General features: G+C 41.6%; 1 protein-coding gene across 4 annotated transcripts in view; it reads right to left on the minus strand.

Moving 5' to 3' along the window:
- card14 (caspase recruitment domain family, member 14) overlaps positions 1–15815 on the minus strand; it is a 33268-nt gene that overhangs the window by 8638 nt on the left and 8815 nt on the right. The window contains exons 1-13 of one of the 4 annotated variants that reach the window (XM_034187703.1): positions 14310–14368; positions 9578–9715; positions 9158–9483; positions 8355–8513; positions 7588–7707; positions 6027–6152; positions 4853–4996; positions 3644–3766; positions 3418–3518; positions 2703–2758; positions 2480–2540; positions 556–775; positions 337–463 (exon numbers count right to left, since the gene is read on the minus strand). In XM_034187703.1, the coding sequence (XP_034043594.1) occupies positions 337–463; positions 556–775; positions 2480–2540; positions 2703–2758; positions 3418–3518; positions 3644–3766; positions 4853–4996; positions 6027–6152; positions 7588–7707; positions 8355–8513; positions 9158–9483; positions 9578–9710 (1696 nt within the window). In that variant the 5' untranslated portion in view covers positions 9711–9715; positions 14310–14368. Of the gene's footprint in view, positions 1–336; positions 464–555; positions 776–2479; positions 2541–2702; positions 2759–3417; positions 3519–3643; positions 3767–4852; positions 4997–6026; positions 6153–7587; positions 7708–8354; positions 8514–9157; positions 9484–9577; positions 9716–14309; positions 14369–15815 lie in introns of those variants that run through there. The other 3 variants (XM_034187700.1, XM_034187702.1, XM_034187699.1) reach the window with 3 other exon arrangements.

Here is a 15815-nt window from a genome sequence, read left to right on the forward strand (position 1 = left end):
AATCTTGAAATTTTGTTCAGAGTGTGAAATATAGCACAAAATACAAAAAGATTAATAAATATAATGGAAGTACATCTTCAGTACTTAAACACAGCCTTGTCAGCAGTTTTTAAAATGTCAGTTTTTAAAAATCTCAACGTCAGTGAAGTTGTGACATTTCCTCTTAGAGTCAAAAGGAACACAAGCTTCTTTTATTTTCTATTTTAAGAGGTAATTATACAACTTTTTTTACATTGTGTTGTTGGTAGATGTATGCACTCTACGAGTGCCCCATCTGGTTCATAATGAGACATACCATCTTGATTACAAGTATGAAGAAATTACTTGAACTCGTACCGTGTTGCCTGGGTCGAAGGGAGAGGTGACAGAGACCCTTGACCTGGCCCAAAGCCCACATGGCTTCCTCTAAAGTAGAATCCTCCAGGACCATCCTCAGCACCTGCTGCTTCTGCTCGTACTTCACCTGCACCACAGTTGGATGACAAACCCTTTGAGAGCAGCAGGGACACGTAGAATACTGTGATCGCGCTTGAACGAATGCTTCTGTCCGCTCACCTCCACGATCTGTGCTCCTGAGTTGATGCCAACTACATGGGCGGCGCTCCCTTCTGTCACCTGGTGCACAAACACTCCAGTCTTATTGCCCCCCACCACTGCTAGCTGGCCGAGCAGCGCCTCCCCATTGAAGGAGATGGTAATGACGCGGCCGTTGACGCGGATGGCTTTCTGACGAGAACGCATCAGAAAGGGAGGAGCTGCTGTCCTGAGGCAGAACCTTGGATGGGAGGAAAAGGGTGCAAATTTAGATTTATTATTATCACCAGAATTTTACAGAGGAAAAATCTTAATCCACCGAAGTGCTTAAACGTAAACACTGAACCTTTTGGGCTTTTAACTGTTTCTATTACGTACAGCAAGGAGGTGATTTAGGCATGCCAAACGCAACCAAGGACACACCCACTTCTATTTCAGCAATACACAGACTGAGCCAAGCACAAAAATACAAGTATCAGTGCAATATGTGGCTGAGTCCCAATACAGGGTCTGCACCCTTTCCAAGGGCTGTGTCCCATGAAACTCTTTGGCTTCAGCCATTCAGACACAGTGGAGGCCAGAAAAAAGCTGCTCTGGATGGAATGAGCCCAGGTCATCTAGACCATGGAGCATTTTGCTGTTGGATCATTACCATTATAGAGCTCCACCTTCTGTCGCCTAGTAACCTTTATTCTGTTATGTAACATGGAATTTATGCTGGTTCTTATGGTGCAATTGATAAGGTTGTGTAGAAAAGTCATTAAGATGCCAAAAACAAGGCTCCATGAGAGTAAATTGTATCTCACAGACTGACTCTCACTCCTTTGTGGTTGTTAGGAATGGTAGTCAACAAAAACCACGTCAGGAGGTATTGCTGCCACCTGGGGTTGTGGAGGAATGTGAAACGTCAATACTTAGTTTATAAGTTTGATCTGATTCTGTACTTTTAAAGCATCCCGTACTTGCATTTGGTGGTTTATTAGCGGTGCTGTAGGGGTCAAACAATGAAAACCTTAGGGCACCATATTGGTCAGGACCGGCTCTGCACCTGCATGCTGGCTCATGTCCAGAGAAATGCACCATGTGAACAAAATGTCCCTCACAGTGCACGTGATACTCCTCATCTCAGTCTTCCAAAGTAACAGTTTGTTTGACCCAAAGACATTCTACTGGGACAGAAGGATGCTTTGAATAGACACAGTACCAAAGACAACTAGTTGTCACTGTAGGTCACTGGGTGGCATCCAAGTCTCAAAATCATATAGTAAAAGAAAAAGCACCAGGACCCTAAAGACCTGGACTTTCTTTCTGCAAAGGTACTGGCATTGCCAAATACCTCTGTCCATCAACTTCATGACTCCATAAGCTCTTTGCAAGTCTCTCTTGATCTCAAAGGCTGAGGACCCAGAATCACATCTGCCACTGCTGAGATAAGTTGATGTCACTAGAAGTTCAAGACTTTCAGTGCAAACAGAAACACATCTGATGGCAGAACTTAAGAAGTCAGTGAAAACCTGGATCTTAGTCTCAAGTCCTGCATTGAGGGCATGTATTTATTCTGCAAGGATCACAGCATTGCCTGCAAAGTCAAGGTCAATAAACTTTTTTCTTACCAACAAAGACACCAAAGCTGCTGTTCTGCACAACCCTACCCATCAGCCAGTCCATACAGGGGTTAAACAGAGTAGGACCCAAAACACATTCTTCTCAATAAAAGGTTTGAGGGTGTGAGTAATTTTTAATCAGCACTGAAGGCGCCGATTAAAAATTAATAAGGTGGCTGTGTGTGTTTCACTCGTGGTGAATAGTAATCCATTATATGTACGATTCACCTTGAAATCTTTTCCGGGTTTTATGTCGCACATATTCAGGTTACTTGGGATCTTTTCCACATAAAAAAACAATACTTTGTTTATAACTGTCCTCATCAAAGGTTCTTTCTCACCCCTCAGAAGCGGTGCCACTGGAGGAGGAACGCCTGGGTGTCTTCTCGTCTTCACTCCCTTCTAAACAAAAGAGACGCTGTTTGATTTGGCATCAAGGCTGTTTCCCCACAAATAAATATGCCTGAGGTAATAAATCAGCTTACAGTGCTGGAAAAGGTTTGACTTTTAAAAACAGCTTATGGAATGCCTACCACCGCAGAGAAATGTGTTTTCTACACATACCGAAGGGAAGGAACACAAAGTCGTCCAACGAAGAATCAGTCTGAGCTGTTTCCAAGCTAGAAGAGAGGAGAAAAACAAAGAAACATGAATGCGTCTTTGTCTTTTTCTTACACTTTTAAAGATATAAAACCTTCACGGTGTCTACGGTGTAGCTGGATGCCAGATTAGAATTTAGAATCAGCCAGAGTCTGGCTTGGTGGGTCTGAATAATTACAGCTTGAACAAAAGCACAGTCATTTCTCATGACTGTGAACACGGAACATAATAACTCTCTGGAGGAGAAGTAACACAATAAATGAGTAATGTGGAGTTGCATCAGAAAGAACATCCGGTGTAAACATTCAACATACAGATCCACCTCAGATCTGCTGTGGTGACCCCGAGTGAAAGCAAGAGAGCAGCCGAAGGGACTGACTGTTGTATGTCCCATTGTGTCCTTTTTTGCCGAACTTCATCCTCGTTTAGCAGCTAATCTCACAGCCAGAACTGGATCTGGCTGTGAAGTTACGAGTGTTGTAACTTCATGTTACAACACTCGTGAAGAATGCAGTCCGGATGTAGTAAATATCAGAGGGAAAATACCTCATTAACAGAGTAGACAGTGTTGTGTGTGTCTCTCTCTCTCACTCACACACACACACACACACACACACACACACACACACACACACACACACACACACACACACACACACACACACACACATGAACGCACCTGTCATCTGCATACAGAACTTGGTACCGCCTGCGCAGCGACTCTGCACAGGGAGGCTCTGCGTTTCGTGATCGGATACTGCTTAACATCGGATCTTCACACTTGACACATTTACAAAAACATTTTAAAAACACGTCACTGAATTCTGAATATATTATATTTTGTGAATGACAAAGACAGAGCTTAAAAAAGAAAGAAATAAATAAGTGGCTGATCTTTGACACACCTCTGAGTTGTAGACAGTCAGTGAGGTGGGATTAAGCGCGTCCATGCGGCACAGTCTGCGTCGCGGCGGACACATGGACTCTTCACTGCTGGACCTCTGGCTGTCCCAGCTCAGATGTCTCTGCTGCCACACAGATACATTTAGTTATTACACAGATTATTCCTTCCACCGTGGAGGTTCTGTTTTCCTGTCTTTTGGAGAAATTCCTCAAAGCAGATTGTCTACAACACGCAGCAGAATGATAACCCATTTAATTTTCTTGTTCATCACTGTGGCATTTTTCCATCATCAGGTAAAACTTTAAGACCAATGGATGGAAACCCTTTTAAAATGTCAGCAAAATGAGTTGCCACCAGGTTGATGATACAATCACTAACATATTTATGCAAACTGAGGATTGTATTCCAAGTTACATATTTCTCAAAAGCTCATTTCACGATCACAACAAAGGTTAAGAGATTTTGATAAACATGTAAACCTTAATTGCAGAAAGATTTGCAATTACTGAACAAACTGAAAAAATGGAATGCATATGACACAAAAGAAAAATCTTGTCCATTTTGTGCCAAAAATCGTTTTCATACCAACAGATTTTTTTTTAAATGGCAAATTCACACTATTTTCCAAACAAGAAAAAAAAAAGGGGGGGGGGGGTCCTTCTGTTCTATTCGCTTTGTCTTTTTCTCATTCTAAACAGATAGACAATAGACCTTAGTGAACACCATTCGATACAAATTTTATATACTATGAAAACATACCCATAACCTTATTTTTATTATCAGTTAATCGAGAAAATAATCGGTTGATTAACTGATTAGTTGTTAGGTCCATAAAATGTTAGAAAAATTGTGAAAAATATTGATCATTGTTTTCCAGAGCCTAAGATGACACCTTCAAAGGTCTTGTTCAGTACACAACCCAGAAATTTTCTGTTCACTGCCAGATAGGAATAATGAAAGCTGTAAAATAAACCAGAACATATTCACAATTAAGAAAATAAATCAGGCAATTTGGATAGTTTTATTAAAACAATTTACTCAAAACAATTAATCAGTTATCAAAATAGCTGACCATTAACTTAGCAGCTGATAAATAATTAACACATTATTGCACATTTACTGTTACCATGGCTAAATAATTGTGCAGTGTGAGTACTTCCACTAACGAACACACAGGTAGGAACAGCCATATATGTTTGCACACAATTACCTCAGAGCTCCCCTGATGCTCACTGCGAGTGACACGCAGGCTGAAGACCTTCTCCTGGAGCTCCATGAGCTGACACCTCAAGGTGTCTTTCTCAGTCAGGTTGCGAGCTATATGAGCCTGAGCCTCGTCTCTGGACTGGTATGCCTAGAAGCACAGAAGGTCACCGCGTTGGCTGATAGCCACATGTTAAATAAAGCACCGAATATGCACGGACGAGTTTGGTTTGTCATCCAAACATGGAGGGACATATATGCGCCAGTCATTCCTTATGTAGGAACCACAATGTTATCTTTTGCAAATGTTTTTATGCATTATGAATAAATAAATAATACACCGGGTTTTCAAACATTTAATTGCGTTGCACGTTTACCGTTTGCACACTATCTGAAAGAAAAACATTTACTCACATTTGGTGCCTGGTACAATAACATTAATTAGCTCGTTAGCTTAATTTTGCATCTTGTTTCATGAAACAGTAGCACCATATTTCAAAAAATAAATGCAACTGATTTTTAGCTCTTCAGCTCTTTCAATTACTCACCGCATTGACTATAAAATCATCCTTCTAACCTTCAAGGCCCTCCATAATCTCACCCTTCTGTGCCTCATTGCACTTCTTCACATACACACACACTCAGCCTCACCATTCCTCCTGCTGCTTGACCACTAGGGGATTTAGAGCTTTCAGCCACTCTGCTCCTCACCTTTGAAACTCCTTTCCGCTGGATATCTGTAACATTGACTCTCTGGTAATTTTCAAATCACAGCTCAAAACCCACCTGTTCAAGAAAGTCTATTCATTCACCGCATAACTTCTGTCTTGTTTAAAATTGGTATATAATTTCTTTTTAACTGTTAAATGTCCTTTTAAGTTTTTAATTCTAATTTGCTTATAGTTATATTTTTAAATCTGCTTATTGCTGCATTGTAATTGTGTCCTTGAGTTTTTGAAAGGTGCCTGTAAATGAAATGTATTAATATTATTACTATTATTATTATTATTATACATTTTTGAAAGATGCAACTAATACTCTGGTGCAGCTTTCATTCACTTATTCATTTTCTATAACTGCTTATTCCACTTAAGGGTCACAGGGGAGCTGGAGGGTGTCTTGCAGTAAAAGCAGTGAATATGTTTGCTTCAAATTGAAAGGATCCCGAGTAAGTAACTTACTTGGTCTCTCTCTGCTTGCAGCTCTCTGATCTGGCTCTGGATCACAGAGATCTTCTTCTGGTACATGCTGACATCCACTGTCAGCTGCTGCACCTGAAGGCTCAGAGTCTCCTTCTGATTCACGAGCTGAAACCAAAGCAAATCAGCAAGCAAATGTGAAATCATTGTATTTTTTCCTATTTTATTCTGAGTGTCAATATCATTCCTTCAGTGTTTTCAGCTCTGTTAAATGTTTATGGCCTTCGTGGTTTTTAAGCTTTAAGGCATACAAAGAGTTTTCTTTGGCACCACTAAAATTTTATTTATGAGCCGTTAAATAGTGAATTCATAAAACGACATTGCCAATATGATTCAAATTCACAGTGTCTGTAAAAAATGAATAAATAGTTTCAGAGTTTGAATTAGAATTTTTAAGGTTGAATTTGTTTAGCATCAAAATATTCAGCCTCAAAAACTTCAAGGTAAAAAAAAAAAAAAAAAAAAAAATTCAACTTAAAAAAAAAAATTCAACCTCAAGAATAGATCACGTGGGGGCTTCCCATGACTTGCACATGGCAACAACCAACCAGAGTAGAGAAGCACAGTCATGTCAGCTGGCTGCTCGCACAAACAAAATAAACCAAAACGGTGGAAAGCGCTCAGAAACAGCTTATTTCTGCATAAAACTAATCTGTTTCTCACATATTTGGTAAAGGTTACTGAGAAATAAACGCTTCTCAATCTAAAAACTCTTCTTCTGAAACAAAATAACACCTCTGAAGTGATTTACAAGACATCTTACAGACGTTACTGTGCACGCCCAGGTACGCACGTCACACAAAGTCAAGGTAACTAAATTCAAAACCTCATGCATGCCCACGTGCACGTCCTCCCATAAGAGGTAAAGGAAATAAAATATTCTTAATGGAATTCCCCTCCAAGGTAAATATGTTCTCTTCATTAACATGAGCTGTTCAAGACGTTCCAAAAATAAACCGACATTATAATGCCTGGAGTTCAGTAGAAACTAAATTTTGTCAGCGCTGTGAAATTTGAAAGGCCGCATTGCTTTAATGCTGGAGTTGCGTCAGATATTGATTAAGCCGATTAAAACAGGGCATACTGGAAGTTGATGCTGCAGCTGCATTACTCCAAAACATTACTCCAAAACCTTTCAAAACCTGCATTTTGAATATTATTCTAGAGCAGAGGTGGGAAACTTGTTCCAGAAAGGGCAGAGAGGGTGCAGGTTTTCTTTGCGGCCACTGACTCCACCAGGTGATTTACTGATTAACTGATTCCATCGGCTCAAAGTGATTTCAGTCACCTGGTGGAGTCAGTGGCTGCAAAGAAAAGCTGCACCCTCCCTGCCCTTTCTGGAACAAGCTTCCCACCCCTGTTCTAGAGGATGCATGAGAAGGAACACATCAGATGCTCTGTTGCCACCTACACCTACTGGATTGCATCGTTACCGAATTCTGAATTTAACAGTTAAAGGCTACAGTCAGCATCAATAGTTATTGTTAATAAAGAATAACTTCTAACTTTCTGCTGAATGAAATGCAGTAAAATTCACACTGACCTCTTCTTTTTCTCGGAGTAGCTGCTCGTTTTCCTCTCTGTAACATCTGAGCTGCCCTGCAAGCTCTGTCTGGCCGTCTATGGCCTCGGCCAAGTCCTGGGCCAGGATGTCCTGCCGAGCCTTGTGGTAGAAGACCACAGAGGACATGCAGAATAGTGAAGCAGATAACAGAATATTTACAACGGAATCTTTCAAATGGTGAAACAAGCCCCAAATTGAAGAATTCCACAGGGGTCAGAATATAAAAATGCTCCAATCATATTTAAAACTATACCACATTATTTGTCTGATCACAATGATTTCAAAAAGGTATAGTTTGGTCTATCTATGACTGAATGTTATGGAGATATGAGGTAAAACAGCAAGAATGGTGACAAAGGTCAATTTCAGCTTGTACAGGGGTCACCATTCTTGCTGTTTTTACCTCATAACTCCATAATATTCAGTCACAGAAAGTCCAAACTAAATCCTTTTGTAGTATTTGTGATCAAACAAATAATGTGGTGTAGTTTTCAATATGACTAAAGCATTTTTATATTTTGACCCCTGTGTAATTGTACAATTGACCCCTACCTGGCTGCCTATTGAAAATTCAAGTGGCTAACATGCTTTCACAAAACAGTAATGTCTAAGGAGTATTTGTGCCAAATTTGGTGCTTGTTTCCAGAAATGAACAATTGTTACAGTTATCTGCTTGACTAAAATGAAAACAGAATGTTCGCCTCAGCATGTTTTAGTCATGTGAATTATTTTTTCTTTCTTCTCACCGGATCAACATATGTGGCCTTCATCAGCTGGCAGCGCAGAGTCTTGATGTCCTCGTGCAGCTGCGGTAAATCAGCAGCAGAAGCTCGCCTGACCAGCCGCTGGTTATGGGATTTATTCTGTGACTGTGCATTCTGCAGTTCAGTTTGCAGCTGGTACACCTGTTCAAACACACCAAAGTGATACCAGGAGCGGCTCTATGACCTTAAAGCTAGACAGAGGTGGGCGATACTGGGAATTTTGGTAATGATCCGCTACCAAGTAAATACAGGCCCAGTATCGCCGATATCGATACCGATACTTTGTCATATTTAAGCTTCATCGATCCAAAGGATCCAAAAGCCCTAAGATAGAATTTTGCCAAACATTGTACATGACAACAAAATACTTGTTATCACAATCAACATTTTTGTTTAATAAATATCACTCAACACAACTGAGTTGGCGGGCCAGGCTGCTCCTTGTTGTGTGACAGCGCAGCACTGCTCTTACAGACAGAGAGTAGACTTTGATGAATCTGTGCGCGCAGCAGTCAGTGTGTGCAGGAGAGAAAAAAAGCTTGAGTATCGATCTTTTTACATGAGGATCGCTCAATATCAATACCAGAGTTGGTATCGATATTATCAATATTAGGATCAATCCGCCCACCTCTACTTAAAGCTGGAGCAAAGGGGGGATTGTGTTGCATCAACATGGAAACACAAATTGTTGAGTGAGGAATGTGAGGATCACATCGTTACATTTTTGGGATGAAGCAGAAAATAACCACAGTAGATGCAGTTCTGAGTTCCTGAGCATCACTGACCTGTAAGTTGAGATCATGACAGTGAAGGTTCACTGCCGATTTCTCTTCAATGGCTGCCGTGTAACGCATATACAAGTCGCATTTTTCGTCTTTCAGCTTGGTGATTTCCCGTTGTAGAGAGCACACGTGCCTCTGCATGTGCTCATTCTCAGATTGGAGGCATCTGGACTTCTCTTCCTGCTCGCTCATCTGCTCAATCTCGGACTCCAGGGAGGCGCAGCGCGCACTCATCTGACCGGCCTCGCACCGCGCCTGCTGCAGCTCCTTCTGCATCCCTGTTACAGCTCTGATCAGGTATTCTGTCAGCTCTGAGTATTTCATCAGGCCTGTGAGAACATCAGAGCAGAAACAGTTAAGCATAAGAAATGTTTCATGCATGTTCCCATCCTTTAAAATACTGAGCGTCTTTAGACCACAGACCGCTGAATCTGGAGGGCTCAGTACTGGGCTTGCGTCCAGTCACTTGAGTGTACAGTGGAGGGTAGTGGATCATCAGGCTCTCCAGCAGGGCCACGGCACCGTTCCTTCCCTGGGTCCTCAGCAGATCCAGCATGTAACCTGGACAAATCAAGAGGATGAAGAAAAAGGGTTGAAACAGCCACTGGTGGGCACAGCTGACCTAAAAGTTAGCTTTGATAACAGCTAATTGGCTAAAGGAAAGGTTGCTAACTGCTAATGTTTATGGCAGGAATTTATCTTTGGTTCAGTTTTTGTCTTTAACACCCTGAAAAACAAACTTTAAGAAGAAACATCGAGGGTCACAAAACAGGTTCATGAAAAGATGTCCATAAACAATTCAGTGAAGAAATAAAATTAAACAGTAATTTCTATTCAACACAGTTATTTCACAGTACATCTATAATGTAATGTATAGCCAAGTGGCCTCTGTGTGTGTGTGTGTGTGTGTGTGTGTGTGTGTGTGTGTGTGTGTGTGTGTGTGTGTGTGTGTGTGTGTGTGTGTGTGTGTGTGTGTGTGTGTGTGTGTGTGTGTGTGTGTGTGGCTTCAATCAAGCAAAAACCAGGGAGAGTTGGTAAGGTTAGAACTTAGTTGTGATTTGGTGCTATATAAATGAAATCAATCGAATTGAATTGATCTGACATTTGCCGTTTGGTATGCTGATGTATTCTGGGTCAAGGATGAATGCTGTGAAAACAGAAAGTTAACAGGACTAATATTTTTGTAGAAATGAGCAATTTTAGCTAACCAGTAAATAATGGATGTTGTGCTGCAATGCACCATGGGAGTTTGGGGTTTTAAATGTTACTTTCGTGGTTCATGTTAGTTTAACAGTGCTGTCAGTGTTACTGATTTATTGTGATTTTGTTGCTCAATTGGTTTAGTCACTTTAGTTACGTTGCTGTTACCATGACTGCATTCAATCTCATGTTGCTGACACCATGAGTGAAATATGCATTGTGTTTGATCTCCACCCTGTTTGTGTCTCAAATTAGAAGCACTTGCATGCGATAAAGACAAACAGCTGTGCATGTGGTCAAGTTCAATCAGGGACAAACAGAGCACAGCTGACATTTGCTGTTAGGCATGCTTATTTATTTTGGGTCAAAGATGAACACCACCAAAACGGAACGCTGATAGGACTAATAGTTTTGGAGACGCTACGAATATTAGCTAATGTTGCTAATTACATTTTGAACTCACAAGCCATTCGTGGTCCATTTAAAAATCAAATGACAAAATAGAAGTCATAATAAAATAAAAATAATATTAATGATTATTAGAAATATTTCTGTGTTCAATTACGGTTTTCTTTATTTGTTTTCTGTACTCGTTTTGTATTAAAGTACTTATCTTACGTAGGATTGTATTCTTAGTTTTCACTCTTATTCTTACTTTCCTTTGTTCTCTGTTGGTATGTGCATGTTGAACCGCATTTAAGAGATAGGTTACATTATAAATCATATATGTTCCATTACTGTGTGGATCCTGGGCAGGGGGTTGGACCTCCTTCGAATGCCCATGGAGGCCAATAAGTAAAGGATTTTGCAAAATAAGGTCTGCCTTTGTCATGCCTATGAAATGTTTTATAAAAACTGTTTGTGTCCATTGTTCGGGTTTCTGTAAGGGCAGATCTCGTCTGTGAGAGAAGTTCTACAGAATCCAGGCGTGATATTTTTTTCACTGTGACTTTGAATAAATTTAAAAGTGAAGAATAGTTTGAGTTTGTACTTTGTGAGGGGCAGTGTTACAGAAAGAACCGGGGGAAAAATAACAATGATAATAATATTAATAGTGTGTATTATGATAACAACATAAACAATTAATAAATACATTAAGACAGTAAATTAACATTAAAAATGATGTAAATAACAGGAAATAAAAGGGTTGAGTTCCTCTTCTAAAAATTGTTGAGGTCTAAGGTTCTAAAACGTTCTGGACTCACACGCCATTCCAACTCATTGCTTAATTTATTACCACCCTTGAAAAATGTCAGAAACCTATTTTAAAAACAGGTGGATCCCCATGGGCAACACGTTAGCAAAGTATTAAATGTACAAGAAATATTAAGAAACTAAAATACACATGGAAACTAAATTTAGTGGAAGCTAATTGACCTGCTAATTGTTTTCAAAGTTAGTTGAAAAGCTAACCAGCTCATGAAAATTTTAGCTTCACTAATGAGCTGTTAGCTGATTAGTTGAACTGCGCCCACCACTGGTAAGAAAAGATTTATGAGGTCTGTGATTAAACTATCGTACCTTTTTATTTTTTAAAAAACCATATGGATTTGAATCACGTGTGATTGCGTCAGGCAAGCTTGAACCCTCGTGCGCATGCGTGAGTTTTTCCATGCCTGTCGGTGACGTCATTCGCCTGTGAGCACACCTTGCGGGAGGAGTGCTCCACCCCCTTCGTTGGAGTTCTGTTTGTGCGGAAAATGGCGGAACGCTTGGAGCAATGATTTTGCATTAAATTCTGCCAGAAACTTGGCGACAGCCAAGCGGAAACGATTCGAAAAATACAGACGGCTTTTGGGGATGATGCCATGAGCACCACACGGATTAAGGAGTGGTACAACCGGTTTAAAGACGGACACATAACGGTGGAGAGCGAGCCGCGCTCCGGCCGACCATCGACGTCCCGAAAAGAGGAGATCATTTCCAAAGTGAACGCTGTGGTGATGCGGGACCGTCGAGTGACCATCCAAGAAATTGCGGAGGAAGTGGACATAAGTACTTTTTCGGCACATTTCATTATTAGAGAAGATTTGGACATGAACCGAGTGGTTGCGAAGTTGTGCCGAGGTTGTTGACAGCGGAGCAAAAGCACCTCCGTGTGGAAGTCTCACAGGACATGCTGGACTCCATTCACACTGATCCCAGTTTTATGGACACCATTATAACCGGTGATGAGTCCTGGGTGCACTGGTACGACCCGGAAACCAAGTTCCAGTCATCACAGTGGAAGCATTCCACGTCGCCACGACCGAAGAAGGCGCGCCAAGTGCGCAGCAACGTGAAGGTTATGCTGACTGTTTTTTTTTACTCCCGTGGTGTGGTACACCACGAGTACGCACCACAGGGTCAAACAGTAGCGAAGGAGTATTACAGAGATGTCCTCCGTCGCCTCCGTGTTGCTGTAAGGCGCAAGAGACGGGAGTTGTGGGCCACAGGAAATTGGCGCCTCCACCACGACAATGCGCCAGCTCATTCCTCCAATTTAATTTGGACTTTTTTGTCTCAAAACCAAACTACTGTGGTTCCACAGGCTCCATACTCTCCTGACATGGACCCTTGCGACTTCTGGCTGTTCCCAAAAATCAAAACACCATTAAAAGGAACGCGTTTTGAGACGAGGGAGGACATCATGGCTGCAACGACGGTTGCGCTGCGCGCCATCCCAAAAGAGGCGTTTTTGGAATGCTTCCAACAGTGGCGACACCGCTGGGAGAAGTGTGTGGAGTCCCAAGGAGACTACTTCGAGGGTGATTAGGTTTCCAACGCTCCAGGTAAGCCAGTTTTTTTTTCCCAGCCAAAGGTCCGATACTTTTCTCACAGACCTCGTAGTGTTTAAATCAGAATATTTAATCCTAAATCAACTGAGTAAATTAAAGAGACACTTCTTTATAACTATTTAAAAGGAAGTGCCTCCAACTTCTCATTCTCAGCCATATGACTTCATTTTTGTCTGACACAACAGCAACCGCTGACTTAGAGTTTCTTCTGGTTTTACAACAAATTAACATGAATGTGAAGAAAACAACCTCAAGCTAACGGCCACCAACTCTTAGGTCAACCCGGCGATCACATGGGAACACAAAGGGGGGACTTCCAGAAAAGTCCACCTTTAGTTAAACGTACTAAAGGAAGTGACTGGCACAGAAATGCCCATCAGGGGTCTCCCCAGACTGATGCTTCGTGTGAAAATGGTCACCGGTTTGTCCTAAAATATCCAAAAAGGAACCGATGATGTCTGAAATGACAGATGTGTTGTTTTGATGACAACACCCAGTGAGCAGACTGAGCTGGTTAATCTGGATCTGTGTGTGTGTGTGTGTGTGTGTGTGTGTGTGTGTGTGTGTGTGTGTGTGTGTGTGTGTGTGTGTGTGTGTGTGTGTGTGTGTGTGTGTGTGTGCGTGTGTGTGTGTGTGTGCAGAAGACACACAAAGAGAAACTGCAGCACAACGAGGAACAGAGAGTGCTTTTGGTTTTCATCCTCACCTGTATGTGTATGTGTATCTGTAAGTAATCTACTCGTTAATCATGAATCCACATCTTGGTTTCTGTGATTGTTACAGAAAAACACACACACTAAACTCCGTCAATTTAACAGTAATACACAACTTTTCAAATGAAAAACACTACATAACGTATGAAATATAAAACACTGCTGTCAATGGGGGAGGTGATGGTCAATTGGTTAAAGGATCCTTAGACCCCTTAGTTAAGGTCACCAAGTGGGTCCTGTTATGTTGTTGAGCACCTTGCATGGCAGCACCCTGACACTGGTGTGTGTGAATGTGAGGCATCACTGTAAAGCGGTTTGACCATGAAAGCCTCACATCAAATACATCTTGCTGTTGTATGGCTGGGGGGGCCTGGCTGCCTTTTTGTTTCTGTCTTTTGTTTTTCCTTCCAGGTGGCTTGCATTTGGGACTGAGTGGCTGTGTTGCTGAGGTTATCAGGACCTCACCTTGATCACCTGCGGCTCGTCAGGACTCACAGCTGAGGTGCATCTATATGGATTGGAACATGGTGGCATTTAAGACTGGAGTATACAGTGTGTATTTGCCAGAGACTCGACCTTGTGACCAGACGGGTGAGATCGTCGTCTCGGGAGCCATCTCATCATCAGTGGATGCAGAGAACGTCCAGGGTTTGATGCACGGTCTGTGAAAGAGGAGGGGGTGAGGTCTCACGCTCGTCAGCACACTTCCTGAGGTACGTTAGATTTTGTGATTAACATTTATACAGTCAGTAAATGTGGTGTCCCTCACACCTTTTTATATTGAGCTGTATGTTAGTCATGTATCGGCTTCCACTGCAGTGGAGTTATGTGAACTGGATGTTCCATGCCTGCAGGTTGGGAAGCTGATTAGTAATCAAGCCAGGAAGTGTTTGCTGTTTGTACACCTTTAAGTGTTCTCTCTGTGTGTAGAGTGTGGACTCACATAATGGTTCCTTCTTTCACAGACTCGGTTTGTTGCGGCCACCTGGGGGGTGTCGGCGGGGTCCTTGGGTCCGAACAGCTTCTGGCTCCGGACCGTTAGCGCTGCTGGGAGCGCACCGTTTCACCACCACGCCAGACCGCACTTTCTGTTATTTTTGTATCACTGTTATGTATTAAATTCAGTTAGCCTTTGTACCGTGCTCTGCTTATTTCATACTGGGTCCTTCAAACGCTGGTCGGTTCTCCGAGCTGCGTCCGACACATAACACTTGCATTTGGTTCAACCTTTCTTCCGGCAAATTCTGCTATATTAATTCAACACGTGCTGCAAAGTGCAACGCCAACTGCAGTGGCAGGTTTGGCACACAGACAGTGTAAGACAAAGGAGACAATAACATCAGTGCAAAAATGCAACCAGTAACTAGATGCATTTGGAAGTCCCCATCAAGGTGTTTTTTTGCCCCTGATCAGAGTCATTTTGATTATCTACAGAAATTGATCGGACACTTGTATTTTCCTCATATATATATATATATCCTTTATTTAACCAGGAAAAAGCCTCATTGAGATTAAAATCTCTTTTGCAAGAGAGACTTGGCCAAGAAAGCAGCATAACAATAATTACAACACACACACACACACACACACACACACACACACACACACACACACACACACACACACACACACACACACACACACACGCACACACACACACACACACACACACGTACACACCATAAAAGAATAAAAACACAAATATGCAGTTAATACACAATAAAAGACCAAGATTTTAAAAAGGACATGTTTTTTCTTGATTCTTTAAAATTGATTTAAACTCCCCCATTTGTGATCAACTCTGATAGTTTCAGGTACATGTTGTTATGTTACAGCCTTATTCCAAAATGGATGAAATGTATTTTTTTTCCCCTCATGTTTCCACTGATCATCCTTGAGATGTTTCTACAGCTTAACTGGAGTCCACCTGGGGTAAATTCAGTTGACTGGACATGATTTGGAAAGACACAC

This window comes from Thalassophryne amazonica, chromosome 15 (genome assembly GCF_902500255.1).
Source record: "Thalassophryne amazonica chromosome 15, fThaAma1.1, whole genome shotgun sequence".
NCBI classification, from domain to species: Eukaryota; Metazoa; Chordata; class Actinopteri; order Batrachoidiformes; family Batrachoididae; genus Thalassophryne; species Thalassophryne amazonica.